General features: G+C 37.6%; 1 protein-coding gene across 1 annotated transcript in view; it reads right to left on the minus strand.

Moving 5' to 3' along the window:
* TMPRSS7 (transmembrane protease, serine 7) overlaps positions 1 to 16,519 on the minus strand; it is a 32,607-nt gene extending 16,088 nt beyond the window's left edge. Inside the window, 9 exon segments of the mRNA XM_009078768.1 lie at positions 1,182 to 1,312; positions 2,717 to 2,945; positions 6,120 to 6,161; positions 7,026 to 7,219; positions 8,632 to 8,699; positions 11,121 to 11,251; positions 11,874 to 12,062; positions 16,305 to 16,401; positions 16,403 to 16,519. Coding sequence (XP_009077016.1) covers positions 1,182 to 1,312; positions 2,717 to 2,945; positions 6,120 to 6,161; positions 7,026 to 7,219; positions 8,632 to 8,699; positions 11,121 to 11,251; positions 11,874 to 12,062; positions 16,305 to 16,401; positions 16,403 to 16,519 — 1,198 coding nt within the window.
* Between the last annotated feature and the right edge of the window lie 442 nt (positions 16,520 to 16,961).

Consider the following 16,961-nt stretch of genomic DNA (forward strand, 5'->3'; position numbering starts at 1 on the left):
ATACTTTCAGGAAAGGTATTCAGTGGGCTAAAGAATTCAAATACATCAGAAGTCTTTCACAGCAAAACAGAGCAACCTAGAAATTATATTTATCTGGGTTCAAGTTGTAAAAGGAGACCTTTCCCAATGATGGACACAGAAGACAAGGGATGTAAAAATCCAGAGATGCTTGCTGGGCTCTGCAGGACCAAGAGAAAACATGGTGGAGTTCTATGTCAGTTGTTTCACTGAAGGCAGTTCTACTAACAAGCACGTCAATACATCCATTCTGCAGTAGTACACAAGGATCTCTAGTCTTAAAATGCAGCCAGTTAGAAGAGAAATGGGCAATGTACTAAACCAAACAGCCTCCTGGAAGCCAAACCTTCCTTTTATGACTGTTCAATGAATTTATAGAATTTATTAAATACAAAACACACAAAAAAAAGAAACAAGAACTGAACTTAAAGAAACAAAAAAATCCCAATAATCCACTGAGCCTTGAGTTTCAAGTTACTTATGATGAAGAATTTATCACATGCTTTTATGATTGTGTTCTCATGCTTAATTACTGTCAACATGGAAATTAATGCAGCATCTTTTTGAGCAACTTGAATTTCCTTGCATTGGATTGTATTGGATTTTTTCTTCTTGTGCTACTAGCGTGATATTCCTTTTACTATTTATGATTATAATCTAACCACTTCTTAAAGCAATAAAAAACAAGTAATGGATTTGATGCACAAACATAACTGACTCCTTTGTGTGCATTAGGAGGGAGGCACCGATAGCAAACGCAGACAAAGCTACTGAAGTTTATCTTCTGAAAATAGCTTTTAGTGCTGAACTCCTTCCACCTTTAACATCATCCCGGTGTCCCAAACAATGAGAGAGACCAGTGCTACACCTGAAATAACAGCTCCATCTACTGGCAAATCCTCACCAAAGTAATTCAGTCAGGGCTGATTTCAGTCTTTTACCTTCATATTTCACTTAACAGATAATCTGCACAGATTAAATTACTCTAGAGGAAGGCAGACACTTTGTAATACAGAGGAGATTAAGGGAAGAGACAGGCATCTATAAAAAATGGAACCAAGATAGAGGAGTCACTTATGCATAGTCAGAAACATGACAGCCACTTTGGGATCTTAGACAGAAACAATACAATAAACACATTTCCAAATACAGAACAAACCTACTTTCTTGTTTAATGACCTCAAAATAGCCATGGAATTCCTTACGCTCCTCTACTTGGTCTGCCTTAAACATTACCAGCATGAGATTATTTGTGGACACAAGTGACACCAATGAATCAGCTGATTCACAAGCTCTGAGGGGGAAGAAAGAAAAGTGCAAACATTAGCAATCAGTTAAAAGCAAAAAGCCTAACACATTACTCTCATTCTATGCATAAATTTTGCACTGGTTCAGACCTTACTTACTTCAAAGTCTAATGCAATCTCCATGCTCTTAAACACAAAAGTACCTGTTACAAAGCCAGTTAAAAACCCAATACTGGAAATCATATCTTACAAAAATAGAAAGAAATTGCAAACATGAAAACATAAATGAAGAGATAATGACTTTCAGCCTTCACTCCAACTGAAAATGAACAAAGTCTATGTTAAAAATAAAGGCTTGTAGAAAGAGAAAGCTTCTTTTATTATACCAACAAATTTATCTTCTTGTTGGGGAGTGGGAAAGACAAGCAAGTTATTCAGGTCATAAATTAAGAACCTGAACCAATCAGCTAGTCTCAGTGAAAAAATTTTACTTTCCATATACATTACCTAGCAAACATCTTCACACAGCAGATACTAACAACTGAACAACATCTGCCTGTTCATAGACAAGTCAACTGGTAACACAGATTAGCAGAGGACAAGCTCTCAGAGGACTGAAAAGCCAATGCTCGTTGTGGGGGCTTATACACAGACTGATAGGCCAGAGAAAAGGATTTCAGGGGTAAAAACACCAAACTCTTTGTCTGCTTCATGGAGGTGCTGTCTTCTCTGTTTAGAATGACAGAGCACTATGGAACTAGTTACCAGGAATTTCAAACAATAAGTCTGTAAAATAAGCATACTGGATCATTAAAGAGACAGAAGAAAAAGAATAAAAGCAATTGTACACATCCCTCAACCCACCACAGCTTCTACTCTAGATTTTAATAACACTCTAAACTACTAAAATAGAGCAGAAGAAAAAAATCCCACTGAACTAGTGAGTGCCAGTAAGTGAAGAATCACGAGACACAGTTTTAAAACTTCAGTCCTCATATGAAGAGCACTAATCTCCATATGAAAGAAGAGTTTCCTTAGGAGAGGAAATTTTTACATTCTGTTTCACTTAGCATCTGTTTCCTGACAAGAAACAGAAATTTTTGCCTAGTTATGTCTGAATTTCCCATAGTTCTGTGGCTGGGTGAAGGTGAACTCCAGCTAAAGAATAAAGAAAAATGTGAAGATTATTTTACCATTTCTTTTATTAGCAGGATCAATTTTTCCACTTTTGTAAGAAATTTAAAATTGCCAGGCATTATGTGAGTAATACATGAAGATCAGAATAATTTTAACAAAACAAAAACTACCAAAATTCAGATGACAAGTCTTCAGAAAATAAAACCCAAAAACCAAATAACCAACAAACAAACACAAAACCACAAATAAACACCAAACAGCAAAAAAAATCCCAAATGATAGTCTATGAATTCTCAATGAAAATTTATACTCACCGGTACAGTATCTTATCTTTGATTGGCATCAGAGAGTCATAAATTGTTAGCGAGTCAGTAATGCAGTTATCTGCTTCAATCTGAAGGGATACTATTGAAAGGCGAATAAGATTGCCCACAGATGCAGTTAGCTTAAAATAGCAGATTGTTCCCTCTGAGGTAGCTCTCAAATCCAGAGGAATGTGTTCATGTAGACGATCAGCATACAGATCATACATACAATTTGTTCCTGTGAAAATGTCATCTTTTTAATGCTGGACACTCACTCCAAAACTCTTAAATCCACATGGCAATTAAAGAAATAAATTGTAAAACCTGTGTTAAACTAAAGCAACATATGCAATCATACCTATATCCGAAAGCAAACTAATCACAGAATCATAGAGTGGTTTGGGTTGTAAGAGTTCATCTAGTTCCCCTGCTATGAGCAGGGACACATTTCACTAGCCCAGGTTGCTCAAAGCTCCATCCAACCCCACCTTAGACTCTTCCAGGAATGGGGCATCTCCAGCTACTCTGGGAAACCTGTTCCAGTGCCTCAGCACCCTCACAATGAAGAATTTCTTCCTACCCTAAATCCAAACCTATACTTTTTTAGTTTAAGCCATTCCTCTATGTCCTTGTAAAGAGTCTCACTCTGGCTTTCTGTGCCACTCACTGTTTTTGTCTTGGTTACAAGTCTCTGGTCAAGGAAAAGTCTATTCATGAGTAGACAGATCATGGCCAACAAGGCTGTAATTCAGTCCTTGCAGTGTATTTGCACTAAAGCAATGTCATTTTATACAGCTGGTATTTGAAGTTAAAGTTCTGTGGAGCCTTTAGATGACAAATTACTTAAATAATTGTTCACTGGGAAATGCTCATCTACTTTCAAGGCATAAATCAACTTCTCTCTCCTACAGACATCAGGATATTTATAATAAATAAAGTAGATAAAATAAAAACACAGTTACATGTCTTTATTACTCCAGCTTTTTTTTTATTGCTCAAATGGCAAGTTATCAATGTTTTGTCATGACGTGAGCTGTGTTACCAACAAATTCAGATTCACCAATTCCTTCAGTTTGAAAGGGATGCTAGGACTTTTCTGGTTTAACATCTTGCTCAAAGTAGGGTCAAAATGAATTCTGCTCAGGATTTTGTCTTGTCAAGTCTTGAAAACTTGTGCAGCATTACAAATCACTGTTAGAAATGGAAGTACTGTGCAATACAATGATGCAACCTAGCCTACACAACACTTATATAAAAGAAAAGTAATAATTTAGATAAGGATAACCATAAAATTACCCTACTTTCATCCAATTTTCCAATTAAGCTGAAAGAATTGTGACTTCCAAGTCAGGTATATTGAGGCATTCATTTCAGGTCAAGATTGCAGCTCACAGTCAGCAAAAAGCATAGGGATTTTTTTGTTAAGTCATATCTAAAACTCTTAACATAGCTCTTTGAAAGGTGAGAAAGAGGAAAAATGCAAATTAGAGAGACTAAGATCCAAAGTAAATATTTGCATCAAACTTCTCCCTATCAAAATGACAACTCTCTGAAATAGTTACAATCATAGAACATCAATTAGAGTACTGTGAAAGTTTGCAACCAATTGTTGACTCAAATTAAAGGTTGGCATTTAACCAGTAGCTAATCAAGACAGGAAGTGGCAGGCTTTTCTGACTTTCACTTCTAATTTACAATCTTGAAACTAATGATATTAGAAACTATTCCTACAAAGTAGTTAATAATGGGACAAGTTCACTGGCAGTATGGAGCATGGTGCAGAGAATTCAGGGCTAGCTCTGGAACTACAAGTAATGCAAGAATACTAGCTTGAAATCAAAGTTGGATAGAGTCTTTACCCAAGCAAACCTGCATAGCCAGATACCATGGCAATGCAAGTCCCTTGTACCAGCTGAATCTCTACAAGTCCATTTTCCAACACCATTCTTCAATAAGTCTGCACTCCAGTGCTGTGCATGAATCAACGACTAGGTGCATCTTCATACCAAAAGTAACTTCATTGCTCTCAAAATACAGCCAGGCAATGCACATTCCTTGTATGCTGCTGCATGATCACTTTCATCTCTGCACCATATTCTATAGTTCTAAGCAGACACTGTTAAATAAACCCAACAAATGAAACTGCACCAGTATAAGACTTAGATACCAGCTGACACCTGTGGTCTACTACACAAAGCCTCTGAAAGACGTCTAGAATATGGCAGGTCATCCTTCTCCCTTTGTGTGAAAGACAACATGTAAGTCCTAAACCAGCCTTAACATCAATATTTATGCTGCACTCCTTAATTTCTTCTGTATTAGAGACCACACTCTAGAATAAATAGAAACGCAGGTTTCAACTCTGCCAGTTCCTCTGCCCTGGAAAACTGAACTGGGCAATTAAATTGTTATGCAAGTAGACACCAATACACAAAAGTCTCTCATCTATGTGAAATGCATGTAATGAGATGTGATTAAAGTCAATATTGTTATGCTTTGCAGTTCAAGTCAGGAAAGGTTTTGAACAAGTGAATGCTGTAGCAAGCTTGACTTCTTTGTTTTTTTAAATTTTGGGAAATCTAAACATTGCAAATCATGGCCCAGGGTCTGTGACCTAAACTCCACCTGAGGACCACAGAACTAGGAGTAGTTGTTGAATTCTGAAGGAGTATGCAAGCTAAAACCTTGTAAGATAACAGAAGTGAGTCACAGATAGAGGTGCAACAAGTGAATGTCTCAGAAAAGAAAAACACAAAGATGGAAAGGTATAAAGCCGTTAAAAAATAAACAATGTAACTTCTCAAGATGAAGTAAGTTTGTGTTAAGGAGCCAGGCCCACAAATCCCTAGCTGATTGACAACTGCTGGCCCAAAAGAGACTTATCACATGTCTGCATCAAAGGTGATTAGAACACTATTGCTTCGCCTGGCAAAACTGAACTACTTAAGTTAAATACTGTTAGGGAATTAATTCAAATGAAAAACTAATCATTAACCTTGGAGAAAAGGGATTTAAGGAGGATAAAGGATGGACAAAAGCACTGCTATTGTTCAACATAAAAGCCAACAAATAGACTTAAACCCTGTACTGCCCAGTTTAGAAAAAGGTTAATCTTCTGTTCAACACAGTGAATAGCAAACAACTGACTGAGTTTATTTCCTACCATGTCACTAGGTACATCTAAAAAATTTATCATGTAGATTAAAGCCAGATAGCTTCTGTGTTTGTTGTATGCAAGACTCTTGGTCATTCTTATAGCAAGTCGTGACTTAAATGCCAAAGCTGAATTTAACCCTCTTAAATTAACCCTCTGAACTTAACACTGAGAAGTATCTCTTAGTCTCAAGTCATGAACTAAAAGCTCTGTTCTTCACCTCTCCCCTGCCAGGAAGCTAACAAAATGGTGAATTACCTGTGCCTGTTGTTGTTGACCAATAATCTGACCGAAGACCTGCTGCATAGAAAAAGAGTTGTGTGAGTCTTCTTTTTGCCTGAAATCCAGAATTCAGGTTTTAATTCAATCACACTTTGGCCCTAACACTAAACACACAGGACAAAAGAGTTATCTCGATGAGTGAAGATGCCAAAGCCCACTTCAGTTCTGCAAATTCTGCAAGCAGCTTTGGAGGCATCATTTCCCTGGACATCTCAGGGCCTGGGGCAAGAGGAGACTGCATGTCAATTAAGCAGTCAAATTCAATCAAAGGACTGAGAGAAGTAACCAGGGGATCATTTTCTTCCTCTTACCCACGAAGTGTTTGTCAGCTTTCAGTTGGATGGAGTTCTGTCCTATGTTCATAGAACTGAAAATCATAAAACATTTTGTAGCTAAATATAATAAACAGATACTTGAATTGCATATTGTTAATTTGCTCCCCACACAGGAATGGCACAGGAGCTGTTTAACAAATGGGCAGCTTTATAATTTATTTTTTTAAAATCTTTAACAGAGGAGTGACAAGAGTCTCATTTTCAGTGCAGGGGCTAAAGTTTGATCCATGTGGAAACCTGAACCCTTGATCTTTTTACACTTCTAAAGTGACAGACTAATCCAAATCTGACCTGCCTATGAGGTATCAGTCTTAACTCCTGACTATGAACATAATCACCCAAAGTAAGCAAGTTTTGCAATCACTGTTTACATTTGTACCTTAATTTGACCTCAAATCTGGGGTTTATTTTCCTTTTTACTTAGTTATTGACTATAATTTTAGTATTAGATGCTAAAGAGGTAGGATAAAGATTTTAGTTTATTTGTAGAATTTGCTACTCCAAGATAAAAATGTTTGCTTAATGACATGTATGTGCTAATACTAACCACTTAGTACAATGGAGTCCATGTCGACCGCAAGGCCCTGAAGACTTCCCACCGAAGTCCGGTTAATGGTACTCGTCTGAATGGAATCCTTTAAAATTGCAGCCACACAATCCTCACATAGCACTTGGCCCTTTGCCTGTGGTACCACAAATACGATCCAGAAATGAATAAGAAGGCCTCCATTGTTGTTGTTACTGAAATAAAGAGGTTCTACAGATTATCATCATGTTGAAAGTTATATGAAGACCAGACTCGTAGTGTAGCTCCTGAGTACAAATTTAGAAGTGTATAGCTCATTTCCATCTTGTCTAGTTACTTTAGCACACTGAACACTTATTTTACTCTTAGACAAAAAAAATTTTATAAAAACTAAAACACACTCTTCACATCCATTTAGGTATCTTCAGTGTGCTGATCTCTTGAGGACTCCTGACTTTTGAGATCTACAGAAATCATAATATCTGCTGGAATTAGAGCTGGATTATCTCTAGAAGATGAAGCCAGAAAAAGGAGAACAAAAATAGTAGAATTATCAACTCCAGAAATGCAGAACTCTGCATTGGTATACACCTCACCCTGCACTGTGTGCTGCAGGATGTAAGAAACAATTCCTAGACTATTTAGGCAACACAATAGTGGTGGTGTATGGTCACCCCAATCTTTACCTCCTAGAGGGGAGAAAGACCTTTAAATAAAATGTACCCTAGAAACTCTTGTTCCTGAATCAAAATCATATTCAGTTCAAGAGGACTGTAATGACTAAATTTCTAACATGAATTGCAAACAAAATATTAGAGCAAGAGTACTTCATTTCAGTACAGAGATTTTCTCTTTCTTCTCTCAGTATAAAATAGTTTTATACCAATAACATTAGTTACAAAATACATGTGACAGTCAATAACAGAGCTGAGTTTTAACTGTATGTTTGAGTGGTTAAACTTCTATCAACAAAAGTATCACCAAACTGCTTTGGGAATATTATTTCTGTTAATCCAGGACTGTACTCCTGGCAGACATGGAACTGCTTATATGACTTTAGTTTGCCCTTATGTTTGTTAAGTGAATTGGTATAGGTTATAAAACTATTTTACTATCAGTACAAGTACACAGCAAAGACATTAAATAATAATCACTAAAAATAGGCTTCTCTTGTGGGCTTATTATATTATAGCAGAAAAGGAATTACATCAATCATGTTTGAGTGGTTAAACTTCTGTGTGACCTATCAGCCAAAGTATCACCAAACCTCTTTGGGAATATTATTTCTGTTAATCCATATGTTTGAGTGGTTAAACTTCTATCAACAAAAGTATCACCAAACTGCTTTGGGAATATTATTTCTGTTAATCCAGGACTGTACTCCTGGCAGACATGGAACTGCTTATATGACTTTAGTTTGCCCTTATGTTTGTTAAGTGAATTGGTATAGGTTATAAAAGTAATTTTACTATCAGTAAAAGTACACAGCAAAGACATTAAATAATACTATTTTACTATCAGTACAAGTACACAGCAAAGACATTAAATAATAATCACTAAAAATAGGCTTCTCTTGTGGGCTTATTATATTATAGCAGAAAAGGAATTACATCAATGACAGTTTTACCTGACTTCTGAAACAGTGGACTGCTTATAAAATTTGGAGAAAGAAGAGGTTGTGTAGACCAAGTTCATCTGAAAGAGAAAGTGTAAAGATTTAGCATTTCTGAAAATCAGTAATACTTAGAGATGTTATATGCCTAAGCTTTCCTAGAACGTCCTCTTTCCACCAATATTATGCAACATGCACACATTTCTAAACACATCAACCAAGTCAGGCAGAGCAGAAGACATGAACAGACCAGCCCTTCAATGCACCCACAACAAGTTCAATAGCCCCAGAAAACATCAAATCTTCTGCCCGTGGCCAGCTGATGTGTACAGTAATGCCTTTTCTAATAAATAAGTTCTAATAAAGATGCACATCCATTTCCCAGCAAATCGCAAACAGAGGGCTTCCCTATCTGGATTTTGAAATTTAGGGGCAAATTTAAAGAAATGTGCAGATGCTCATAACACTTTTTGTGTTGCTATTAAGGTGCAGTGAACAGCATATGTCAGGGCCTTTTCTGCAGAATCACAGAAAGACTGAGATAGAAAAGGGCCACTGGAAAGCATCTAGTCCAACCCCTCTGTTCAAAGCAGGCTCAACTACACCAAGTTCCTCAGGACTATTTCCAGTTGAATATATCCAAGAATAGAGACTCCACAACCTCCTCGGATGACAGCTCCAGCATTTGATCACCTTCACAGCAAAAGAGTTCTTTTTCTAATGTTTACATGGAATTTATTGCATTTTTATTCAATCTTTGTCTATTTTCTTCATCAACAGTTTAATAGTAACATATTCCTTTCCAGTATACACAGTGTAAAAGGTGAAGAAGCAAAAACCCTGCCTGTTTCATGCTGTGAGACTGCATTTGGGGAAAGCAAGCCCCTGATTCGACTCATTCTTTGGATGATATGGTATGTGATAATATCAGTGTGACAATAACCTTCCTTTCTCACTCCCGTTCAAGGAGGCACACTGCTAAAGCCACAAGGTGGCATGTACCTCAAGCTGTTCAGACCTCATCCTGCTGCTTAATGGTTAAAACAAATGCCCAAGGGACTATAACACAGATTATTTTGAAGCAAAGTCTGGAAAAATCACATCAATGCTAATCCCTAACTTTTGAAGTTTGATGCAGGAAGTTTGAACAATACTTTCAAGGGTCTAAATAAAATGGGTGGAGCTCAATCTTTTTCCAGATTAAACTGCAAAGGATTTTATATATTACTGTTACTATCAAAGGGAATAGGTACCTGTCTTGAGAGGTTCTTCTACTGCCACTCAGGGTGTCTGGGCCAGCAGCCATGAACAAAAGGGGTACAAGAAGAAAAACAAACAAAATCCCAAATCCCTCCCATCCCTACTTACAATTTTAGTCAATAGTTAAGGTCACCACAAAGCCCAGTTTGAGGAATACAAAATCCATTGGTGAGTTCAGGCAAAGTTTACAGATAAAAAAAAAATTCCAAGTAATGCTCAAGTAGGAGGTGGTGACACTGGCAGTTCAACACCTCTGTCTGTCACCTCTTTCCACTAAGTGTGACAAGGGCAGGATGCTCTGAGACAAGAGCAAGACACAGGGCTCAAATCAGTTTAGAGCTGCTCCATGGAGAGCAGGGGAACGATGTGTCATGCATTGGTTATCTGTTCCTCCTGCCTGAAAGCACTTTGGTTGTTAATATGCAGGACTGGAAAAACTAGACAGCCTTTTGTGAAACAGCTTGGGGGATGAGGAGAAATAGAGCTGGAAAACAGGAACATAGGTTCATATTAAAAGATAACAAAAACTTTGAAGTTAGTAAAAATGTCTTTGTTGCTTCTAACATTTCTTTTTTATTTGTTTCTAAGTTTTCATAACATTGTTTGACTCCTTATGTGGACAGTACTGCATTTCCTGGCATTAATGTATATTTGCTCCCTACACCATATGTCAAATTCCCTTTTAACAAAGATTCCCAACCCTTTCTTCCCACTGTGGAGCAGCTTTAACTGCCTACAACAGAGTGCTGTCTCTGCTTTGACTGATGTAAGGTGTTTGGGGAAAATAATGGTCTTTAAAATACCTAGTATCAGAAGAAAATGTAAATATAAATATGTTTGAGAGCTCATAGGTAATTATAGGTGCTCTAAGGCAGAAGACTGACAGAAGATACCGATTGAAATGCAAAAGACTTCATCAGTTTAATGTCTCAAAAGTGGGAATTAAGTTTTGAAGGGCTTTTGTAGACTTCTATACATAGGTCCCAATTTGTGGAGTCTTTATGTATAATTTTCAGTAGAAAGGAAAAGTCATACAGACCTGCCCAAAACTCAGCTTGTGATTAACGAGCTGAGAGAAGTCACTTCCTTCATACCTCCAGATAGCCCCCTTTGTACATAGCCTTCTGGGGCAAGGGGTTGCAGAGAAAGCAGAACACCACAGCAGGCTCAATGGCACCTGAACATCAGACCTCTTGTTCACAGCACTGATCTTTTTTGCTAGCCATGCAGCCCACTCATCTTACCACATGCTGCACCGTTTGTGCCATGGAGAGGAATTCCTTTGACTCTTTCTGCCTGTATTCTGGGAGAAACTCTACATTGGCAACACGAAACAATCCAACAAAATACAGTACATCTTTGTTTTCTGCCTGAACTGCAAGAAACAAAGACAATAGTTAGCCTCCTTTTTTCTTTCTTTTTAATAACAATGATATTTTTAAATTAAATTATAAGCCACAATAACCTATTTGGCCTTACAGTGGAAACAACTACCAAAAGAACACTATGCTTTTATAGCCAAACTGTTCTAGATGTGTGCCACAGTATGGTTAATTGAGCACCTGTTCCCTGACACAAGATAAGATACCACCATACAAATGAACCATCATAATGAAGGCAACAACAACATTCAGATTCTGAAGCATCCCAAAAGAATCTTAGGCAGTACTAGTGTCAGGGGTCTAAACACAGTGGAAGGCGAAATTTCTGAGGAATCAAGCTCCGAGTCAGGGCTGTGCAATCAGCTTTCCCATAAAAATATTTTGCATAACACTTACAAAAAGTCACAGTCCCTAAAGCCAGTAGCTATGCCTGATCTTATTAAATGCCTGCTCTTGTTAAATCTTAACAAAGACACTCAAAGTCTTTCAGGCCCCATTTACAAAAATTTCTGTGTTTATTTTAAAGATAGCCTAATGAGTGAGATCCTAAACTCAACTGAAAGTGCTGTTGGGGATAGAGATGTCTGAAATTGGCATGAACTTCCAGCAACTCACCAATGAAGAGCCACAGTAATGTCCAGGTTATAATTCCTAAAATGAATAGAATGAGGGTAAAGAGAATTATTTTGTTTTGAATATTCCACAGCAACTTATCTCTTTTCTTCAATTTTTCAAGTTTTTTCCGTGCCAGAATCCTCTTTGCTAACTTATCTTCTGCAGATACCATTTGGACTGAAATGTTGGCTACCTAAAGTAAGGTGAAAGACAACAAAAAATGTGAAACATTTCTAACAGCAATTGACTGACCAACAACTAGAAGAGATTCCCATATATATTTGTAAATTACTACATTTGCACAACTATAACTTAGTAGCTGTTTAAAACTCCAGTCAGAAAGTGAAAACCTTTCTTCCAGACACTTGCAGGTAAACACAGAGCCAGTCCCTATTGTATTAGGATGTAAAACTGCTATTTAGACAAGCACTGCAGAGCATCAGCTGTTCAACAGCAGCTTTGTAACATAAGTAAACAAGGTGTCTCATGACCCAAATCTTTGTTATACTTATGCAAGTTTGGTGCAGACACAGACACATATTTAGCTTTTCATTCCTCCCTTTGTGTGAAGTGGGAGGGAGGGGTTAGCAGGATATTTAAATAGTGGCTTGTCATTTCCATACTAAGAAACCAGGAGACAGGTATATGCACACCTTCCAGCTCATGGTCAAAATGACACTTCTGTTCCCCCCTCCCAAAAAATTTTAAAAATAAATAAATCTAGTTTTCTCTCAGACCAGAGTTATCCAAATACAAGTGGGTTCAACCCATTCATTCCTCAGAGAAAAGTCTCCACTTTCATCCAGGCTGAGGAGTAGTGGCTATGGACAGCCTCTTCCAGCATGTCCAGCTCCCTCTGAGAAGTTCCCTCCAGTGAGCAGGAGGACATAGTACAGGCCTTGTTGGATAGGACCTGGACAAGGTCATCAAATGGATATCCAGCCCCTTGACAGTTTAACTATAGGTCTGAATTTTCTAAAGCTGACCATTTCATCTAGGTACAAAAGACTATTATGTGACTATTTCAGTATTTGCAGGAGTAGTTTCTACTTCCTATAAAGTATTATGTTTCTACAGTTAGTCTGTTTGCACCAGACACTTCCCCAGGCATTTTTCTCTCCAGAAGATAATCAACACACTTAAGTATACAGATAATGTCTATCAGCTGCTGCAGGCACAGCAAGAGCTGCCTGGGGAAATCTCCAGGACTTCATAAAATTCCCTCTTGGGCATTTGCTATCACAGTCAAATGCTTCATTGTGAGATCAGCTAGAGGCTCAATCACCTTTTCTCAAGTCAATTCATTGTCTCATCTCTGCAGAGGTTAGCTGGCAAATTTGTGGACTGCTCAGGGCATTAATGACTAAGTACACAGATATGAACACAGGTTTAGCTGTGATACCAAGCTGCACCAGAATTAAACTACCAAAACCCCCTCCTTGATTTTCTTCCTTATATCACAGCTGTAACATAAGTTACATAATATTTCTATATAAACAAGGAAATTCAGGGAAAATAGTCCAAGAACATGTTGATGTTAGTGAGAGGGAAGCTCTCAAAAGGCAGCCTTAGGAAGTTGTATGTTCTCCATGAGTGGAGGTGTTGACAAACATCAGTCAGCAATTGGCAGCAAGAGTTTTAGTGCACAATCCTCTCTGAAGCACAAAACAGTCTTTGAGACAAAAAGACTTGGCTCAGAAACTCATATATAAGGATGAAACTGAACTTCATCCTTTTAAAGATGAAGACCAAAACAAAACAAAAAAAGATATTTTTCCTTGTCTTTGGAAGAACTTAATTCATTTTAAGAGCCTCTTCAAAATGATTCTCGCCCACCCCACAGCTGATTTTTCGCCACTTGTGGGCTAGGACTGACTCAGTAGTACAGTATCTCTAAGCAGTGCAAATCAAGAAGCTCTGACAAAGACCAATGATAACTGGTCTATGAGTTGCTCAGGATGCAGATAGCCTCACTCTGTTGAGGGACAAACCTCTGTTCCATCACCTGTCCCCACTATGCCCATACAGAAATACACTAGAATGCTAGAAGAGATGCACATAAAACAGCACAGACCCTGACTTGGATGTGCCTGGCTGTTCCTTATGCTCAATAGGCCCTTTTTAGCCTCTGCAGAGCTACAATGGGTAGGAAATGAGAAGAAAGTCTACAACAAGCTTCCCAGGTATTTACCATCATCACATTCTTTGAAGCCTCTCTGCAAGTATTCTGCAAAGAGCATGTGACCTGTTGTAGACTAAAAAGTATGCACAGAAGGGTCATTTTTCACCCCCACTAATTATATTTCACTTAAGGAGAAGACCATGAAAGCCAGGAAGTACCTAGCTAAGGATTTCACTGTTGAGCTCTCAATGTGGAATGCCAGGTTTAATACAGCGGCTATGAAACCTATGTACTGATGGAGTTTGACACACGGGAAATGACAAGCATAACCACCAGCCAGTTGCAAAAGTGGTGTTGTGAAAGAAGCTACAATAAGTGGTTGTTTCCTTTTGCCCAACAGTAGAAGACCCACATCTCTGTCCAGTTCTGGGCCCATCAGTATAAGAGAGATGTTAATAATCCAGACTGATTTCAGGGGAAGGCCACCAAGAGGTAAGGGGCTGGACAATATGAGGTAGAGCAAAAAGTTGAGAGCCCTGGGGTTGTTCAGCTGAAGACAAGGCAGGAAAGAGAGTATGAGTAAATCTATTTATAGATTTCCCTATCTAAAGTGGGTTATCAAGAAGACAGAGCCACACTTTCCTCACTGATGCACAGTGAAGAGACAGCCACAACAGTCACATACAGCAACAGGGGAAATTCCAGCTAGACTGGGGGAGGAGGAACAATGTATTTCACCATGAGGACCATGTACCTGAGCCATGACCAGAGAGGTCAGGAAACCTCCATCCCTAGAGATATTCAAAACTCAGTGGATCAATGCCCCAGGAAATCTGTTTTGGCTTTGATGTTAGGCCTGTTTCTTAAAAAAATTAAAAACTTTCAGAAGTCCTCAAAAACAAATATTTCCACATTTCTCTAATATTATGCAGTAGTAATGCTATCAAGAGAGCTCTGTGTATCCTCACAGGAGCATAAGAAAAATCACCACAAATATCCTGCTGGTCCTGTAATCAAACAGTGGATAGCAATCTTTGACCTCAGAATAGAGGATGTTCAAAGATGAGAAGAAAACTTGGTAATAAGTAATAATGAGTAAAAGGACACAGTAGTATCCTTTAAAATTTCCTCAAACAAAATCGGAAAACATAGAACTGGAATATTTTGGACTCATATCTTCTATCTAGGATAATTGACTACACTTGTTTTGCATGTTCCCCACTTAATTCACCCACCTTCTGGATTTTTTTAAAACCTTATTGAGTACACTTCTCTTTAAGGATGAAACCTAAATTGCCCATTCATTTGTTTAGAGCTCTGCTCTGTCATGTAAAGTTCCTTTATACACTCAGGAGTTCAACAGAATAGCTTGAGACAGCTCAATGAATGCTCAGTTCTGACATCTGAAATTTGGGCTACTTTGATCAAGACTCCCCTAATAACATTTTATATTTAAGTTTTCCTATGTCACTTCTTTCTGTAGCTGTAGATCTAAGCAAGTAGATTTCTTCTTAAAAAAATATATCTTAAAATAGATCCTGTCAAGGATCATTAAAAACTGGACAAGATTGACATCACTAGATTATAAGTATGCCCTTGCAACAACTGGTGTCTTCATTGCACCTACTGCAATTCTAATCCTATTTTTTAAAAAATGCACTTCATGTATTGAGGTTTGTACAGTAAAATTCTCCCTTACACAGGATTCATAGGAATACTGAGTGCTGTGTCCTACGTTATCAGTACTTCCCTAGGTTTTATTAGTTCACTGTAAACATTTTATAGCAAGGAAAACCACAGCAAAGTTAAGGTGCTCCCTTCCCTCAGCTAGAGCCATCATTCTTAATTCAGCTTTCCTCTCTACTGCAACATAGTTCTTCTATTCTAGAATTGGTTTCCAGCTAAAGTTGCAATTTGACTATCACCATACACTAAATTATTTAATTACTTCTTTGTCGTGAGTTAACACTCATGCAGCAATCCCCTTCTGCATCTTCTCAGGGAAAAACAAAACCTTTTGCCTTTCTTGCCTAGAAATTAACTTCTTTTTGGAAAAACGTGCTGTTATGACACCAATGTAAGCTTTTCATATTGTTACACTGACACGTCCATTATTTCAATTGACTGAAAATACATATTATTAGCAACCAAAAGATATACAACTACATGTTGTCATTTTCAGACTGAGCTATAAACCAGAAAATGATACCACATCTAACCCTGATGTTACATTTAATAACTGAGAATTAGATAACAAAAGATCTAATAGTGTCAAGAAGTATATAAGATCAAGAATGCTTGTCACCCACTTAAACTTACTTCATCTTCAGGTTTAGCTGTTGGGTGATCATTTTTTTCATCCATTCCAGCAGAATAAATTTTACTGCTTGTCCAAGCTGAAAAAGAGCCTTGTACTTTTTCTCAGGAACTACTTCTACTACTGAAGCTGAAGACAGCTAACCACAATGTCCAGGACCAAGAGAGGCATCAATTTACTTTGATGAGTTTCCAATTGTAATCTCATCTGCCCTGTTGCACCTTTGTGAATATTAGAAGGTCGCTATCACATAACTTTAGTATACAAAGTCAGACTGAAGAAAACAGGCTTTTCATGGTCTTTTAAAGTTGAAATAGACTCCAGCTTGTTAAAATAAAATCACAGTACTAAAATTTATACATCACTTCAATTTCACAAAATGAGTTGCATCAACAAAAACAGTAGCAAGTAAAAGGAAAGTATGAGAGGAAAAACAAGTTAAAAGAAGGAAAATAAATGTAAGCACCTTGAGTAAGAGTGTTGCAAATAGCACATAACAGCAAATAAAGATGAGCATTTTGACTCTCTTACACTCAAGTTTTGTTATTTTATTGCAGCTGAGAAATAAACTGCTCCAGGCAACTTATTTTATGTTGTTAACATAGATCTGGCTTCAAACTGAGAATCCTTTTTGTAATCAGATGCAGGA

Source organism: Acanthisitta chloris, unplaced genomic scaffold (assembly GCF_000695815.1).
Source record: "Acanthisitta chloris isolate BGI_N310 unplaced genomic scaffold, ASM69581v1 scaffold4507, whole genome shotgun sequence".
Lineage (NCBI taxonomy): Eukaryota > Metazoa > Chordata > Aves > Passeriformes > Acanthisittidae > Acanthisitta > Acanthisitta chloris.